Source organism: Mastigoproctus giganteus, chromosome 5 (genome assembly GCF_048544385.1).
Source record: "Mastigoproctus giganteus isolate SK-2022 chromosome 5, ASM4854438v1, whole genome shotgun sequence".
Lineage (NCBI taxonomy): Eukaryota > Metazoa > Arthropoda > Arachnida > Uropygi > Thelyphonidae > Mastigoproctus > Mastigoproctus giganteus.
Window position 1 is genome coordinate 50,989,124 of NC_143579.1, and position 19,822 is coordinate 51,008,945.

The 19,822-nt window shown below is 37.7% G+C and overlaps 1 protein-coding gene across 2 annotated transcripts in view; it reads right to left on the reverse strand.

Annotated features, from left to right (window-relative positions):
* LOC150085385 (uncharacterized) overlaps window positions 1–19,822 on the reverse strand; it is a 237,836-nt gene that overhangs the window by 160,975 nt on the left and 57,039 nt on the right. For both annotated transcript variants that reach the window (XM_090373192.1, XM_090373193.1), the window contains one exon: window positions 6,480–6,665. In XM_090373192.1, coding sequence (XP_090229318.1) covers window positions 6,480–6,665 — 186 coding nt within the window. The remainder of the gene's footprint in view (window positions 1–6,479; window positions 6,666–19,822) is intronic.

The following is a 19,822-nucleotide window of genomic DNA, read 5'->3' on the forward strand; positions in this document are numbered from 1 at the left end:
TAAAGAACTGAAAAAATGAACACTGATCATAATGCTTTGGTATGGGATGCATCTAATGAAATTAGAGTCAATAAATGGAAGGTTTTTCATTTGGTTCAGGGGAATCATGTTGGCCTCATACAATATTTGAGTTAAATTCGGGAGAGCCACTGAAATTCCGAAGAAATGAACATGCTAAATGAAAATTCTCCAGAAAATAATTCATGTTATACATATTTCATATCTTTAAAAAATATGTGCCTTAAGGCTAAAATAGATGACCAGAGAATAAATGGAATTAAAAATCAAAATAGAAAGGAAGGCTGCTTGGGAAGCCCCCATGTATCGATTATTGAGTGACCCTGTTCAATACTAAATCTAGAACCTCTGATATTTTTAATCAGTTATTAAGGAGTAGGTGAGACAAAATATGGCAGATTATGAAGGTTTGGTTTAATTTTCATTTTACTGGTGAAAAATCAACTAAGTTGCAGCATGACCATTCCACAGAAAGTAAAAGAGAAGTTTTTAATAACCTTTAAGAGAGGTCACCGTGTCAAAAAAATAAAAATAATAGAAATATAAAATAGAGCAAAAAGGCAGCATAAGGACATAAAATAAATGCTCTATGTTATATACAGGGTGTCTCAAAAATATTGGTACAAACGTTTAGGGAAGGTAGGTAACATTAAAGGAATGTATGTGAATCGCATAGGAACCCATAACCAGAAACGTCACGGAAAAAGTAGTAGCAGAGGCACAAGAAGCAGAAATGACACAAGACAGTAATTAGTGGCAAACATTTATTTGACATAATATTAACAATGTAGTACGAGATGGATGCATTTCATGATGTTACAACAGATGCTCGAAGTTTCCGCCATGAGACGCGATGCATGTGTGACACTGACGCAGCATGGATTGGTGGACACGGTCGAACACACCTCGAGTTTCTTTGACAGTAGCAGCAGCACAGATGAGTCTTGCCACGAGATCCATTTCCATCGCCACAGGTGATTCATACACAATAGATTTGAGGGCCCCCCCACAGAAAGAAATCAAGGCTCGATAAATCAGGTGAGGGTGGGGGCCAGGCAATGGGTCCACCACGGCCAATCCATCAATGCCCAAAACGCCAGTTCAAATGGTCACGAACACACTTTCCATAATGGGCAGGCGCCCCGTCATGCTGAAACCAAATGTTGTGTCTCACATTTGCTGGAACATAGTCAAGTAACCCTGGCAGAACTTGTTCAAGAAAGATCCGATATTTAGCGGAGTTCATGCAGGATGGTAACAGGTATGGGCCGACTAAGCAGTCACCAACCATACCTGCCCACACATTTATTGTGAAGCAATGTTGTGCCGCATGGGGGCGCACATCGTGTGGGTTGTCGTGAGCCCACACATGAGCATTGTGCACATTGAATAAGCCTTCCCGATTGAAATAAGCCCCATCCGTGAACAAAACATAGGCTGGAAAATTCAGGTCTTGAACACTTTCTTGGAGGAAACCACTGCGCAAAAGCCACACGTGCAGGATGATCTTGGGGGAGCAGTAACTGAACCCTTTGGAGATGAAAGGGGTGTAAGGAATCGTCGCGCCACACATGCCATACACTGCAAAGAGACACTCCTAAGGCAGAGGCAATGGCACGTGTGCCGGTAGTAGGATTATTCTGGACGGTATTCAACACACTTCCTTCCATGGTGGGAGTTTGCGTCGAATATGGTCTGCCCGCACTACTCCTGTTACCTCTAAATGACTCATAATCGCACAAATTTCGATGCACATGCACAAACAAACGATGGTCCGGCACATGTCTGTCTGTCTGTCTGGGAAGCGTTCTCCATAAATTCGTTGATTGGCTCGTCCATTGCCCTCTGCTAATCCATACACTAGGTGCATGTCTGCCAGCTCACAGTTTTTATATTGATGCATGCTCTTTGTGCGGCGACTACTGCTTGAATGAGTAAACCAGAAATTTTCCCTCTCGCGAACTGATGAACAGCACCGTCTACCGACTTATGGTGACGTTTCCGGTTATGGGTTCCTATGCGATTCACATTCCTTTAGATGTTACCTACCTCCCCTAAACGTTTGTACCAATATTTTTGAGACACCCTGTATTAATGGTTACAAGTGTACCATATATCTCAATGGACTAAAACTATGTATACAGTATTTTTGGATTTGTTAGGGGTCCCTTTCATTTCAGAGTTCCATTAATGATACTGATGATAGTATTAGAATATCTGTATCAAAATCTACTGATAACATTAAGGAGGTAGCACTGTTAACAACAAGAACCGGGATGTATTGCTTCAGCAAGACCATCAAGAAATTCTAAGAAGTTCAAAGTAATGCAATAAGTTCCATTTGGATCAAATTAATCCCAAATTAAATAAATGTATTGGGGAGGGAGAATCTAACAAATACTCTCAGCAGTGTAGTAATGCTGCTAGAACAGTGTATGAGATTCTGTTAATGATATAGAATAATTTTGCTAGTAGGGATAAAGAGGTATTTGTTCTTCTGAAAAATCTATGATTACATCATATATCTTGAATACTGTAAATAGGTCAGGAAGACACATTTAAGGAAGCATATCAGCTTGCTTGAAATTTAAAAAAGGTATTAGTATTAGGAAGATGATGCAAAGTAGTAAAGCTTATGCAACACACACACAAAAAAAAAAAAAAAAAATCATTTCCTCATTCTTTCCAATAATTCACTCACACAAACCTTTCTTAAATTGATCAATACAGTCCTTAAATTTATTCAATCAACTTTATATTTACCAAATTAAATTTCTGTCTCCTTATGTGTATTGTCCAATAAAGAGTAAGGATGTCATTAGTATTTCATTTACTCAATCCACTTAAAGTCTTAAACACTTCGATCAGTCTCCTTGAGGGTGCCTGTTTTTTGTACCCCATGACAAATCTTGTTTAGCATTAGCAGAGGCATATGAGGCAAGAAAGCAAGCTTATATAGCAGTGATTTTCAACCAGAGTGCCATAACACACTTTCCAGGGATATCATATCTTTTGGGTTTAAGTTAGTTAAAACCTTTTTTTTTTGTTTAATTTATTTCATTATAAAAAAGGTGTACAGTATCCATTGTACTGTATTGTTTTAATTTTGTAGTTATCTATAATTGATATTTATTTAGTACCTCTATATAAAGAATAAAATTATATAAATATATATAATTTGTATTACTAATTTAATTTTGTTTCTGATTATATTATTATTATAGTAACTATCAAATGACACATTTTAAAAAAAAATATATATATATATACACAGAGAGAATCGAATTATTAAAAGGTCTAAAACCACTGTGTTAGGTATTTCTTTTGGCCAGGGGCACCGCGAAAAAATTACTGGGACACTAAGGGTGCCATGAACCGAGAAAGTTTGGCAACCTCTGTTATATAGCATAAACAAAAAAAAAAAAAAAAAAAAAAAACTTCCAATTTCACCCACCCATTCACTCCAAAAGTTTGTCCACTTCTTCCTTGAATTTATTTAAGCTATCAACTTCCACAACAAAAGATGGAAGTTGTCTATTATACATATAACGACTTCTGTTCTAGTAAAAATAATGACTCCATTATTTTCTCTGGAACAGAAGTTAACCTAACAGGTCTGTAATTACTCATGTCACCCCCTGATCGCCCTTTGTGAATTGGATATGCACTGGAACATCAGTCCGTGGGGGACCGCCCCTGAGTCCAACAATGCTCTCAGAATAATGGTGGCTAAGGGTTTGCTTACTTCCACTGCCATCTCCTTTAATATAACTGGATAGATCCCATCCATCCCAGGTGTCTTTCTTATGTTTAATTTCAACAATTTCCCCTCCACTTTGCTCTCAGTTATTACAAAATCATTTAGCTCCCTATTAGCTTAATAAGCTTCTGTTCTCCACTTTCCTACAGAATTCCTCATGTGTGAATGCAGATGCAAAATACTCATTCAGATTGTCAGTGATCTGAGTAGGATCATCAACAGTTGAACCACTGATATCAAGTGGGCCAATCTGATTCATCCCCTTCCTTCTAGAGTTAATATAAGTAAAGAAGTCACTGCTATTTTTCTTTGCATTCTTTGCCAAAGGTGTTTTGTAATCTGCATCACTTGTTGCTCATCTCTGCATCCATACCAACAGATCAATGTCCTTCATAAATGAGGCTTCCAGATCTGTATGCAGTATTTAAGGTGTGGCCTAACTATTTGCTTTACACAATGGTATAAACACCACTTTGTCCCTGCTTGCAAAGTTCTTGTATATCATTGACAGAATCCCTTAGGCTGTTCTAGCAGCTTCTTTGCACTGCTCAGAAAATAATGTCAGACTGTACAATTATCCTTATCTTTTTCATACTCAGCTACGATGAGTTTGGTATGACCAAAATGGCATGTTATTCTGAGATTACTGGTACCCAAATGCTAAATTCGATTTCAAATTCATATTTGGGGGTCAGAATAAGATACAAGACATTGTGTGCAGGAGTTTCACAAGCACTCAACTAGTTGTAGACTTACAGAGCGGTGCCTCTGTAGCCAGGTTAGTAGGAGCAACAGTGCGTAGCACACGCTTCTTGATTAGACTGGGGTTCAAGCCCATGACCACCAAATACAGAGGATGCAGAAAGGTCAAGGAATGATCACCGTATATCCCCGGAGCAATATGGCCTTAGTTGCTAATGCTCCTAAAAACCAGACAACAACAGCTTACAGAACTTCTGTTCTATAAGCTACAAAGTTCGGAAACTGGGCACCTGTACAAGGATTTGATTGAGGTATTTAAGACATTAAATGGGTTGAGTGCATTTCCCACTTAATAAAGTCTTCCCCCCCCCACACACACACACACACTTCTGTAAGTGATACAGGCATGAAGAGATAGATTCAAATTAAGAAAAAAAAAAAAAAAAAATTCAATGCCTAAACGTTAGAAAAATTGTTTCTGCCAATAGAAAATTACTCTTTAGTCAGAGATAAGAGATAGAACTTATCTTATCAACAGTAATCTCCTGGAACAAGATATTACCACCTAGTATTGTAGGGCCAGAGAACATAACTATTCAAAACAAGTAGATAAAATATGAAACTAGAGTGCCAATTTTTTTAAAAAAAATACAAGGTTTTCAAAAAAAAAAAAAAAAAAGATTCATTCAAAAGTAGTTGTGATAGAAGGCTGAAACAAACAAAGTATTATGCTTTTTCAACATACAAAATGACATTTTTGCTCCATCTCAATACACTTCTGCAGGCTAGTTTTGTAGAAGTCCTCTGACTATCCTTCAAACCACGACTCAGCAGCAGCAAAGTATTTTATACAAAGAAAGGAATACAGGGCAGGAGAGAGGAAGAAATCCGAGAGTTCAAGGTCAAGGGAATAAGCAGGATGAATCAATATTTCAAAACCCATATTCGTGGGCACTTTACTGCAACATTTGACGAATGTGCAGGGGCGTTATTGTGAAGAAGGCAGATACTTTTGACTTTATTTTTCCAGTCTTTTTTCTCTTATAGTAGCACATAGTTTTATGAGGAAGGTTGGAATAATACTTTGCTGTCACAGTACGGCCCTTTTGAAGGAAATCTGCTAGTATTACACTATGCTGATCCCAAAAAACTTACAGCATCACCCTGCCAGAACTTGGTTACACATTTGCCTTTTTGGGGGGGTGGTGATTCTGCATGCTTCCATCCATTGTTTTTGACATTTGTTTAGTTTTGGGATTACAGTGATGGATCCAAGTTTCACTCATGGTGAACAGGCATTAAAAAATACCTCTTGCTTTTCCTGGCACATTAACAACATTTCACATCGTGCCCTTTCCTTCTAGAAGAAGAAAGAAGACTGGGAACCCATCTAGCAGACACTTTATTCATATGCAACTGTTAATGAATGATGTTCTCCCGAGATCCTACATTAATTTGGAGCTCTGCAGCTAGTTTTTGATACTAATACAGTGATCTTCCAGGATTAATGCCCCAATTTTTGCAATGATCTCTTCTGTTACAGCAGCTGTTGGGCATACTGGGATTTCTTCATCATGCATTGAGGTTCTTCCGCATGTGAATAGTTTATACCAATATGCAACAACATGCAACCTGGGCAGTCATCTTCATAAACAGCAACCATTTGTTTGTGTATTGTTTTGGGTGTTTTACAGAAAGAGGAACTGAATCACTGATCTGTATTCCACTTTATTCATTGTGACACTTCACATTATTCAGTGCTGCAAAAAAAAAAAATGAACTGTCAGATCAAAACCAAAATTTGTGTTGTTGTTATAGACATTTCAAGGCATCAAATCAAAAAAAAAAACCATCTTTCTAGCACAGCTGGGTGAATACAAATCTTTTTTGAACTCACCTCATGGATGCTACTTAAGCTTTGCTTCCTTTCATTATTTTCTCATTTTTTATTTTAATATTAATTCAAATAAAACATTTTGTAAAGTAACAAAACACATACCCACTAATTTTTGCTTGGATTCTTCCAGACTCCTTAATATATCAGTCTTCTCACTTTCCACAAACTTTATTCTGCTTTGTAGCTCTTCAAAATTTCTTTTTATTTTTTCATTTTCTGCTTTCTGATTTGTAAGTTTACTTTGGAGGTCAGAACTTTCTTGCAGTAATTCTTTCTTTTTGGTTTCCACTGGAGAGAGAGAGATTACGAATCATTTCATGTAATTATATAAACCAGTTTTATAAATAAACAAATAAAAGCAAAAATTTGCTACTGCCATTTATGCTTACCATTAATATTTTTCAAACTTCAATTAATACTTCTGCTTTGTTTACATTTATCATACATGCCTACCACAAAATTTCAAAATAAGGCAGGACTGCCTTACTGAACAAAATATTCTCTTAATGAGTTATTTAAATGGTTGTTGATCTTCATGGAAACATGCTAATCATCAGAAATTGCACTTGTATCAAAATATAATACAAAATTTGCTTATTCTGTATAAACTTTTAAGGTAAATAACATTTCAAAGAGCAAGTTTTAGTTACGAACAAAACATATTTATTCAAAGAAACAAGTTGCCCCACCTTTGGCTGTTGTTGTTATTTGGTTTTTAGGAGCATCAGCAACTAAGGCCATATTGCTCCGGGGATATGCAGTGGTCATTCCCTGACCTTTCTGCATCCTCCGTATTTGGTGGTCACAGGCTCGAACCCCGGTCTAATCAAGAAGTGGTGTTATCCACTGCCGCTCCTGTCCACCTGACTACAGAGGCGCCTCCTTTGGCTGTAATGACCACTTCGATGCATCATGAAAGGCTTTTTACTTATTTCTGGCAGAAACCAGTAGTGCCCTCCATTCCTTCTTTTAGAGCATTCGTTAGCTCTAGCAAAGAGTCTTGCTCTAATTCTTCATTCCAATTCATCCAAGAGATGCTTAAATGGATTGAGACTGGTGCTCTATAGTACCACTACAATGTTTTGATGTTATTCTCTTCGTGACATACATTCACAATCGTTGCTGGGTGACATGGACCATTATTATGTTGCTTCCAAAAAATTGCCATAATGATGGCACACAGAATTGCCCAAAATATCAACATAAGCTGCACCATAAATGTTTTTCCATTCACTATGACCAGTGGCCCTAGTTCATACCACAAGAAGCACTCCCAGACTATGATACTTGCAATGATCTCAAACTAATTAGAATTTTTTTCAAAAACTATTTCCATCTGAATGTATATAGGTTCCAATAACATATTATTGAAAAATTCTCTTTACAATGTAATGAATGTGTTATTCTTTCTTTAACACTTTGTGCCCTGATATTACAGTGGCTGTGTCGTTGTTGTTGTTGTCCCAACTTTATAGTTTGAACAATACACTTTAGTAGTGGGGATTCTCTAGGCATCCTCCATACCAAAAAAAAAAAAAAAAAAATCAGACTGGAAGAGCATGTACAGTGACTCAATGATCCACATCAAGGTTTGGTGTGGAGTCAGTGTGTACCATTCACAATGCAAGTTGTAAAGTTCTTTTGTTTTTGTTATCAAAGGCCTGTGAGCTGCAGTTCTGTGAAAATTCATGGCAAGTATCACTGTATGTGCCATAGAAATGCTTACTAATTTGCTTGTAGGTGGCCACAGCTCTGAACACTGATTTTTTCAGTCTGAGGACATGCCTATCTGGTAGTTTCTTGGGCCCAGTGTCACCTCTGGATTCCTACTGATACTTCTGCTTTGCTGGTTACATTTTAATTTCTTCAGATGTTGTCAACTATCAACCTGGATATGTTTAATTCATGAGCAATAGCATTTTTGCCCATGACATCCAACTGTCCATGCTCATTCCTGGAGTAAGGACTAACAACCTTTATATGAAATATTTGAATGTTTTGTAGTTACAATTTTCTGTAAGCAAAAGAGTATCCCATAACTTTTGATGGGATAGTATATATATAAGCTCAAATAGTTTTTTTTTTTTTTTTTTTCTCCAGGGAAGATATTGGAAAAACAGAAGTAGAGAATTCAGAATTCTAAGAATTCTTTATTATGAGGTCTACAGCCAGTACTGCTTTTAGAGATAGTTTCTTTGTTCTACAAACATCACTCAAAAAAATCAAAGTATTCTGTGCTATTTTCAGCTAGGGTAAAGAGGATGCAATTAACAGAAAAATAATGATCATTGTGTTGGGAAAAAATATTTGCCATAACAATCTTGGAAGACATGAACAGTGGAAAAATTATAAGATGGTGTTGATTTCTGTAACCAACAAACAATTTTTGCTGATTAGTAACTAGTGTTCATTTGAAATTCAAAATATAAAATATACATTAGTTGCTAAATGAAAACCATAATTTTTAAACGGTTCTGTAATAATCATTGTGTTGAGAAAAAATATTTAATATTATCAGCACACATATATGCTATAACAATCTTGGAAGACATGAACAGTGGCAAAATTATAAAATGGTGTTGATTTCTGTAACCAACATAAACAACTGTTGGTGATTAGTAACTAGTGTTCATTTGAAATTCAAAATGAAATATACACTAGTTGCTAAGTGAAAATCATAATTTTTAAACTGTTCTGTAACAGTCATAATTTCTAAGACTGTTTTTAAAACTTTCAGAACTGCTCACTTCTAAATGTTTTGTGCAACTAATTAGAATTTCTTTCAAAAACTATTTCCATCTGAATGTATATAGGTTCCAATAACATATTATTGAAAAAATTCTCTTTACAATGTAATGAATGTGTTATTCTTTCTTTAACACTTTGTGCCCTGATATTACAGTGGCTGTCATTGTTGTTGTTGTTATGGGGGTTTGATGGTGCATAAGCTACTTTGGCTATAATGTGCCTATTCATTTATTACAAAAATAAATGGGAAAGATTCATAAATTCAGAATTGATTAAAAAGTCCAGTTTGCTTTAAGAAGTTGAAAAATTCGGAAATATTTGCATTGTCTCCAATGAGATTCTCTAAAGTTATTGGTTTACCAAGATTAACCAGTGATAGCAGGGTTGAAGTTCTGTCTTGTTCATAGTAAGGGCAGTCAATGAGAATGTGTTTAATACTCAGATTTATATTACAAAGTGGACACTGTGGCGAGTTGTCCCCTGTGAGTAAATAAAGGTGGGTCATAAGTATGTTGTTGTTGTTGTTATTTGGAGCATTAGCAACTAAGGCCATATTGCTCCGGGATATGCGGTGGTCATTCCCTGAATGACCTTTCCGCATCCTCCGTATTTGGTGGTGACGGGCTCGAACCCCGGTCTAATCAAGAAGCGTGTGCTACGCACTGCTGCTCCTTCCCACCTGGCTACGGAGGCGCCAGGGTCATAAGTATGTCCTATTCTTGCCCTTGAAAGGACTACTTCTTCTCGTCTTGATGTGCAGACACTATAGCACCAAATTTTTGGATCATGTTTAAATTGAAAGAGTTTATTATTAATCTGACAGTGCCATATTGCTGTCCATTCTGACAGGCATGCAGCCTGAATGGTTAATGCATAGTCTGATGGTGGAACAGGGATATTAGTTCAGTCTAAAGTAGCTGGATTTTTTGCAGCTTTATCAGCCAGTTCATTGCCCAAAATCCCAGAATGAGCTGGAATCCAGCAGAAGGTGACCAGTTGATGGGGTTCTTCAATTTGTAGTAATATGCTTCTTATTTCATCTAGAACAAGGTGTACTTTATCTGAGGAGTTACATAAAGCCAATATTGAGCTGAGGGAATCAGTGTAAATAACAGATTTTAAAGCGCAGTCAGAAGAGAGATTTTGTAAAGCTAGTTTAAATTGCATAAAATTCAGCTGAGAAGATACTGAATTCAGATGGCAGGGATGCTGAAATAACAGGATTTGGAAACACTGCAGCTGCTCCAATGTTTGAATTAGATTTAGAGCGTCTGTATAAATCGGAGAAAAGTCAATGTACCTTTGAGTGTGAGCTTCATGAAGTTGTTTCATATTTGATGTTTGTAAAATGTTCTTTCCCCACTGACAGAAGTAAGTGTCACAGGTCGCTATACGAGGTGGAACCCATGGTGGTGGAGTACAAGTTGTTACCAGTTGTACGGAATGGATGGAAACATTCCAAACTTGCATCAGTTCAAGAAGGGGAAGACCAGCTGGCTTTACTATGCTAGGTTTATTTCTGAAAAGGTTTTCTAATAGTGGATTGAACAGGTATGACTGAATCAGATGCGTGGCACAACTTTGTATCTTGACAGCATACTTCAGTAACAGCGTTTTCCTACGTAAAGTTAGTGGAAGCTCGTGGGCATCAATGTAGAGACTATGTACTGGTGATGTTCTGAAAGCACCAAGTGCAAGTCTCAAAGCACTGTGTTGAATTGGATCAAGCCAGCACAATGCACTCAATTTGGTTGAATCATAGCTGGGAGCTCCATAATCAAGACGGGATCTGATTAATGTCCGATATAGCCAAAGCAGAGATATACAACCTGCACCCCATGTTTGGGAGGATAAAGCTCTGAGTATATTTAACCTTTTAGACAGGAAGTACGTACGTTTTTAATACGGTCTATAAATTTTAACTTGTTGTCAAGGGTTAATCTTAGAAATCTGATGTTATTAGTGACTGGGATGGAAACATTATAAATTTGAAGTTCAGGATCCAAGATGAAGTTTGCGTTGTCTACAAAAATGGATAGCAACTGTTTTCTGCTGCGAGAGTCGATAGCCATTGAGGCTGTCCCACTGTTGTATTTTATTAAGTGATATCTGGAGCTGCCATTCAATAGACCTAATTTGCAATATATATTTTGGGAATGGCAGGAGATGGAAAGATCATCTACATAAAGGTAGGTCTCAACTGAATTTGGAAGCTGTTTGATGATGGAATCTATTCTAAGAGCAAACAGAGTGGCACTCATTACTGATCCCTGTGGAACTCCTTCTTCCTGCATGAACGCTGTGGAAAGGACATGTTGGTACTGAACTTGAAACGATCTAGTACGTAGGAAGTCCTGAACAAATATAGGCAGGTTGCCCCGCAGACCAAGAGAGTAAAGATCACTAAGTATGCCATGCTGCCAGGTGGTGTCAAAAGCCTTCTTGATATCTATTGAAACCATTACAAGATGTTCATGTTTAACAAAGGCATTTTAAAATGGCGAATTCAGCCTTGACTGTGTCATTGTAAGATTCCCCTTCATGTCTGATGACATGGTGGCCATGACATTGTGTTGCAGATCATGAAATCTGTTTTCCTGCTGTGCTAGCAAAATTATTGTACTACCATCTATTTATGCTTTATATAAATAATGTAATTGTTTATATGTAGTATAAATAGATAGGAAAACTATGCTAATGTTTATATTCAATTGTTAATAGTAGGCAGCAGCAGTTTTTCTTCGTTTTAGAAGTCCGAGTATCTTATACTCTGTGTATAAGATACTCGGAATGCTACAAGTGAAGCATTTAGACATGGTGTAAAAATCTTGTAACAACCTTTCTGATGAAGAAATTAAATTGTTAGAACTTTCTAATTCAGAATTTGAATGAACTAAAGGTGCTTTCTGGTGTTAACATGGGACTAAATGGGAAAAAATATGATATTTGTCTGAAGAATGGCCAGACAGAATTCAGTTTCTCAAGAACGTATTTAGTGGGAATAGATTTCTGCAGATACAGGAACTCCCCGACTTATGAAATATTCGACTTATGGAAATTCGACTTCCCCTACGATGGCCGGTGCAAATTTAAATTCGTGGAAATGTATTCTGGATCCCATTAGAATAGAGGTATCATGAAAATATCATAATGTGAACCCAATAACAATGTTATGTGGTTTTTTTTTTTTTTTTTGTAATTCGTTCCAAGTCCTTGGAAGTTGAAAATTTCACTATATAACTAAGCTATTTATCTCTCTAAAAGATCATAATGGAAATTGCACTACCCTTTCATCATTATCATATGTTCCCATTATAAGAATCAATTTTGAATGCCTTTGTGATATTTTTTATAAAGGACGTTTCTGGAGGTAATGACCAAAAAACAATATGCACTTTCCGCTTTATTGGGCTTTTCTGTGAGTGCATCTAATTATAAACAGGTAGTAAACTCGATCTTATTCCATTTGCAATAATACCGATAACTGAAATGTGTGGGTTTTTACGCTATTATGATGTGTTCCCCTACACTGAAATCTTCAATCATATAAATCATATCATATTTTTATTTTTGTTTCATAATAATCATATTTTTATATGATTGTTATGAAACATCTTCTCTTCATTCCTATTTATGTATTACAATGAAGAAGGGAAAGCGACCAATGAAAAGTGCATTGATAATGCCATCACAAATTTTGTGATGCCAAGTGCTGGCAGTGCCAGGAAATGAAACAAAATTCATTTAGAAATGAAGATGAAAATGATTAAGCATTACGAAGCAGGACAAAGTTTGTCATCTATTGCAAGGGAATTAGGTCTTGCTGCTTCAACAGTGAATACTATTTTAAAGGACAGTGCACGTATAAAAGAACATGTCAAAGGATCAACACACTTAAGATCAACAGTGAAGAGGTGCTATATTGAAGGTGGAACAGCTGTTAGTAATATGATGGGAAAATCAGATTCAGAAGCAAGTGCCCCTGAGTTTAATGACCATTCAAGTAAAAGCAACAAGTATTTATAAAAATATTAAGGATAAGTACAGCAAACCCCAACCCAAGTTCTGGCAAGCAACGAGTGGTTTAATAGGTTCAAGCATCGTGCTGGTTTCCACAACATTAAACTATGCAATGAAGTCGCCAGTGCTGATTCTGCAGCTGCAGAGAAATTTTGTGATGTGTTGGAAAAAAATGCCAGATTGCACATACATTGCCAGGTTTCAAGGCATCAAAAGATAGGGCCACGTTCTTGCTTGGGGCTAATGCAGTGGGAGATTACAGATTAAAACCAATGCTTGTATACAATTCTGGAAATCCTCGTGCATTTAAGGGCATCAATAAGGCCACCCTACCCGTGCATTTCCGATCGAACCAGACAGCATGGATAACAGTATCTCTCTTTGTTTAAATGTTGCTTCATTCCCAAGGTTGAAAAAATATTGTAAAGACAATGGACATCTAAGCATCTAGATGATTTCAATTCGAACGAGAGAGTCATATTTCTATTGCCAAAAACAACTTCACTCATCCAACCTACTGGATCGGGGTATTATTTCGAATTTAAAAGCATACAATTTACGCACAACATTTGCTCATACATTGTCTGCAGTAGACGATGAGAAGAATTTTACATTAAGAGACTTGTAAATCTTACAATATTTACCATGCCATCTTAAACATTAATAAGGCCTGGGCGGAAATTATTAAAAGATGTTTAAATGGTGCATGGAAGAAAATATCCCCACGGCACATAAAAGGCTTCAAAGGATTTGAAAAAGACGAATCATATGAAGAGGTTACAGATAAGATTGTAAAGGTTGCAGAGCTATTTCAGTTAGAGGTTGATGCCAAAGACGTGGAGGAGTTAATAGAGGAAGAAGACAAGGAATTATCTAACAAATAACATATTGACTTGCAGGCAGCAATAGTGAAATAAGAAAATGTTGACGAAGTTCAAGATGGACCAAATGATCAGCCGAAACACTTCATCACCAGAGAGATGGCAATGGCATTTTGTGAAATTGCATCGGCAATGTTTGAGAAGATGGATCCTGACAGCAAACGATTCTTAAAAGTTAGAGGAGTGAATGATATGCTTGCTTGCCAAAAAGAAATCTATGATGAAAAGAAAAAAGCCACCGTCCAGTCATCCATTAATATGTTATTTTGTAAGGTTGAGCGGCCGACCCCTTCTAAATCTCCACAGCCCTCAACCTCCGCAGTGGCATACTTATCAGCTGAAGATGTCAATTCTGGCAACGATGCTCAAGGGGTAAAACTTACTGACGTTATGCCTGTTTCCTCTCTGTTTTTGTAATTTTATAATTGAAATTTTTTTTTTAAATTGCATGCTATTGAAATTTTTCATGCCCATGAGATAAAATATTGAATAAATACAATAAATAATTCTATTTACACGTTCGAACATTTCTTTTTTGATTCAATCAATTCAGCGAGCACAGTTGTGAGTGCTGCACAAGCATGGGAGAAATTCCCCGACTTACGTAGCGTTCCATGGAAAGCAACCCTTACCTATGTACTAGATAGCGTTAGTTGAACTTCGTTAGCAGTTAAATTGTACGTTTAAATAAATACATATAACGACTTAGATTACAAACGTAATATAATTAATTATATTTAACATAATTAATAACGTAACATAATTAATTATATTAAATTAATAGAATCATGACTCAGACCAGAGCAGCAAAGCAAAAGGCTCAAGCTAATGGAAGCGCTGTGGCTCAGAGCAGAACTGAAGGGGGCAGTTGTCCTCTGACTCACAGCCTTATAAAATGCACTGTTTGCTTGATGTTTGCAGAGCAATCGGGTACGGGACATGATACTGCCAAGGGGGATGTCTTTGTGTGTGCGCGATGCAAGGAGTGTATCGATATCAGGCAACAACTCGGCGTTCTTGTGGGCCTATATGAGAGCTTGAAGGACAGGGTGGATGCCCTCGAAGGAACTAAACTGAGGGGCCCATCAAGCTCTCAGCTGCCCACATCAACGCCAGAGCTTGCACTTGGACATCACGTGACACAGAGACAAACCCCAAGGCAGAATGCGCTGGTCCCGAAGGAACTAGTAGTTGTTGGTGACTCTATTGTCAGGGAAACGGGGAACATGCTTTGTAAAAAAGATAGGTGGAACAGGACCAGGGTATGTCTGCCAGGGGCAAAGGTTGATGACGTTGTAGAGCGAATATCATCTTTTAAGGGCACAAAAGGTGATATAGTTGTACACGTTGGCACTAATAATATTAAGAGTAGGAGACCGGCAGAATTACTTAACAAGTACAGGTCACTGTTGAACAAAAGCCGAGAATTAGGGTTGAATTTGAAAGTGTCTGCAATTCTGCCCAGACACGATAGGAGGGAGTATATGATGAGAGCCTTGTCGATCAATTCGGCCCTGGAAAGATTGTGCAAGGCTCAAGGGGTAGAATTTTTTTCAGCCTGGACTGTACTTGTTAACAGGAGAGATTGCTTCTACAGGGATGGGATACACTTAAATAGAAAGGGTGCAAGAATATTTGCTGATGCTATCGAGGCAGTGTTAGGTGGGTCGGAAAACTGCTAGCTTGGGGGGAGACAAAGACCAATAGATTGACAGTAGCCACTGGCAGAGGTGAAAGAGATTCTTGCACTGCTTCTATTAGAATGAGTAGAAGCCTGAAAAACAAGATGCATGGTATTTCAGAGACTTCTGGGAGCCATTGCGGTACAAATAAACACATGGGTTGTGTTAGGGTAGCTAAGAATAGAAACAGGTGCAGGTATACTTGCGTGTACACCAATGCTAGGAGTTTAGTAAATAAATTTGATGAATTTGAGGTATTGCTCAAAACATCAAAGGCAGATATTGTTGGGATATCAGAGACGTGGTGTCACACAGATATAAGGGATGCAGAACTGCAATTTGGGGAGTACAACGTCTACAGAAAGGATAGACAGGATAGGAAGGGGGGAGGGGTTATGCTATTAGTTAAGAAACACATAAAAACCAAGGAAGTGAAGCCAGTCGACATCGCTGGACAGTGCAGTGTTGAGTCAGTTTGGTGTGACATAAGCATTGGGAGATCAAAATTGAGAGTAGGAGTGTGCTATAGGCCTAATGACTCTGATGAGTATAATAAGGAACTGTACAGGGAAATAGAGTGGGCCAGTAAATCAGAGAGTCTTATAATGGGAGATTTTAATTTCCCAGATATTGACTGGAATTTGGGGGCTGGTTACTCACACACTAGCAGGGCTTTTGTGGATTTATTGGATGATTGTTTTCTACATCAGCATGTTCAGGAGGCAACTAGAGGGAGTAATACTCTTGATTTGATTATCAGCAGTGATTCTTCATGCATTAAGAATCTGCAGATAAATGAACCACTAGGTGGCAGTGATCACAGTGTGCTGAAGTGGGATTTACTGAAAGAGGTAACTACCATTAGGGGTAAAGGGAAGGGGTATTGCTTCCGTAAAGGCGACTACGATGGACTGAGACAGTATTTAAATTCTATACAGTGGGACCAACTGATGATGTTACCAACAGCAAATTCAAAATGGGAAGCATTCAAAGAACATATCTTGGAAGCTACTAGGCTTTACATACCAACTAAGAAATATTGTTCAAGGTGTAGGCCAAAATGGATGTCAGATGAACTAATGAGGCATATGGCAGAGAAGAAAAATGCATGGGATACTTACAAATTAACACATGACACAGAAGCCTATGATAGATACAAGTTGATATGCAACCAAGTTACAAAGGAGGTTAGGCAGGCAAAGGCGGATTACGAGAAATCCTTGGCAAGGGATGCAAAGAAAAACAGCAAAGAGTTCTTTACTTATGTAAACTCTAGAAGGAAGGGGATGAATCAGATTGGTCCACTTGATATTGATGGGTCAACTGTTGATGATCCTGCTCAGGTAGCTAACAAACTAAATGAATATTTTGCATCGACATTCACACATGAGGAGTTATTCAGCAAGGGGAATGCCAGAGGTGTATTCAACTCTAGCAGTAAGCTAGAGAATCTTGAAATAACTGGGAGTAAAGTGGAGGAGAAACTGTTGAAGATAAACACAAGAAAGGCACCCGGGGTGGATGGGATCTATCCAGTTATATTAAAGGAGGCAGCAAAGGAAGTAAGCAAACCCTTAGCCATAATTATGAGAGCTTCCTTGGACTCAGGGGAGGTACCCATAGACTGGAAATGTGCAAATGTGACCCCAATTCACAAAGGAGGATCAAAGGCTGACACAAGTAACTATAGACCTGTGAGCTTAACTTCTGTTCCAGGAAAATTAATGGAGGCACTGGTTAAAGAAGCACTGCAGGATCATTTAGACAAGACTTCAGTTATAGCTCAGACACAGCATGGTTTTGTTAAGGGGAAGTCTTGCCTGACCAACTTGATTGGATACTATGATGCAGTCACAAAAGAACTGGATGCAGGGAATAACTTTGATATTATATACTTGGATCTTAGAAAGGCTTTTGATACTGTTGCACATGGAAGACTGCTACACAAATTGGAGCAGTGTGACATTGGAGGCAAATTGCTGCTATGGATAAAGGGGTGGTTGAGTGGGAGAAGACAGAGAGTGGTAATCAATGGACACTGCTCATCATGGACTAATGTTATTAGTGTAGTCCCTCAGGGCTCAGTGTTGGGTCCATTATTGTTTTCTGTATTTATAAATGATATTGATGATGGTATATCAAGCTTAATGTCCAAGTTTGCAGATGATACAAAGGTTGGCAGGGTTGTCAAGGACACTGACACTACACTGCTGCAACAGGATCTGGAAAGGTTGAGCAGATGGGCTGAGAAGTGGCAAATGAAGTTTAACATTGACAAATGTAAAGTACTACACATGGGAAACAGCAACCCCAGGGCAACGTATCAACTCTGTGGTACTACACTGACAGTGGTAGAGAATGAAAGGGACTTGGGGGTGATTGTGCAGGCAGATATGAAGGTCTCTGAGCAGTGCAGACGGGCTGCAAGAGTAGCTCATGGAGTATTGTCAATGATATACAGGAAATTTTCCAGCAGGGATAAGGAGGTGATTATTCCATTGTATAAGGCAATGGTCAGGCCACACCTAGAGTACTGTATACAGGTCTGGAGGCCTCATTTCAAGAAGGATGTAGAGCTGCTGGAACGAGTACAGAGAAGGGCAACAAGATTAGTGAATGGAACAAAGGGGTGCTCTTACGAGGAAAGGCTTAAGTTTTGCAAATTACAGTGTCTGGAGACTAGGCACCAGCGAGGTGATCTGATAGAGGTGTATAAAGCCTTGAATGGTTTAAGCATGCTCAATGCTGATGGGATTCTTCCTCTAGCTCAGAAAAATCACCTGAGAGGGCATAAATTCAAATTGAGGAAAGACAGATGTAGGATAGACGTGCGGAAATTTGCCTTTAGTCAGCGGGTGGTCGGTTGGTGGAACAGACTGCCATCCCTTGTGGTGGAGGTTGATAGCCTAAATAAGTTTAAGGCTCAGCTGGACAGGTATTTTGAACGAACAGAGGGGTGAAGTGGAAGTGGGTTTTTTTTTTTTTTTTTGGCTGATGCTGCATAAGCTTGCTTTCTTGCATCAAATGCCTCTACTAATGCTAATGCAAGCCGGGGAGTTCCTGTATTTTAGATGTAGCACCTCTTCTCCCCCCCCCCAAACAAAACAGGAAACAAAAGTAATTCAATGTGGAGGGTAATATAAAAAATAATTTTGATAATCTGAATTGAAAGTTTTGTGAATATTTTGTTCTAGGAAGAATTACCATTTTAATATTTTTCTCCATAACCCTCAAAATCTAACAAAGTGGTTTTTGAGAAGTGAAGCATTTAGACATGGTGTAAAAATCTTGTAACAACCTTTCTGATGAAGAAATTAAATTGTTAGAACTTTCTAATTCAAAATTTGAATGAACTAAAGGTGCTTTATGGTTTAACATGGGACTAAATGGGAAAAAATATGATATTTGTCTGAAGAATGGACAGACAGAATTCAGTTTCTCACAAACGTATTTAGTGGGAAAAGATTTCTGCAGATACAGGAACTCCCTGACTTATGAAATACTCGACTTGTGGAAATTTGACTTTACGTAAGTTTTTGCTGGCCGGTGCAAACTTAAAAAATTTGTGGAAATGTATTCTGGATCCTGCAGGAATAAATAGAGGTAATGTGAAAATATCGTAATGTAAACCCAATAACAATGGTGGTTTTTTTTTTTTTTTTTTTGTAATTCGTTCCAAGTCCTTGGAAGTTGAAAATTTCATTATATAATAACTAAGCTATTTATCTTTCTAAAAAATCATAATGGAAATTGCACTACCCTTTATCATATGTTCCTGTTAAAAGAATCAATTTTTAACGCCTTTGTGATATTTTTCTAAAGGACGTTTCTGGAGGTCATGACCAAAACACAATATGCACTTTCCACTTTATTGGGCTTTTCTGTGAGTACATCTAATTATAAATGGGTATGGACAGAGTTTGGATCAGATGATGGAAGAAATTGTTTTTCTGGCTTTTAGAAGTCTTAATTGCAAATAGTGTCTTCTTGATAAAGGTGGCAGATACATCCCAAAAGAACTTTCATCACAAGCAGCTTTGAAAGAAGTTGCTTGTTTAACTAGTAGGAGATGCCCATTCTTTCTAGAAAAATGGCTATGAAATGCAGAAGACAT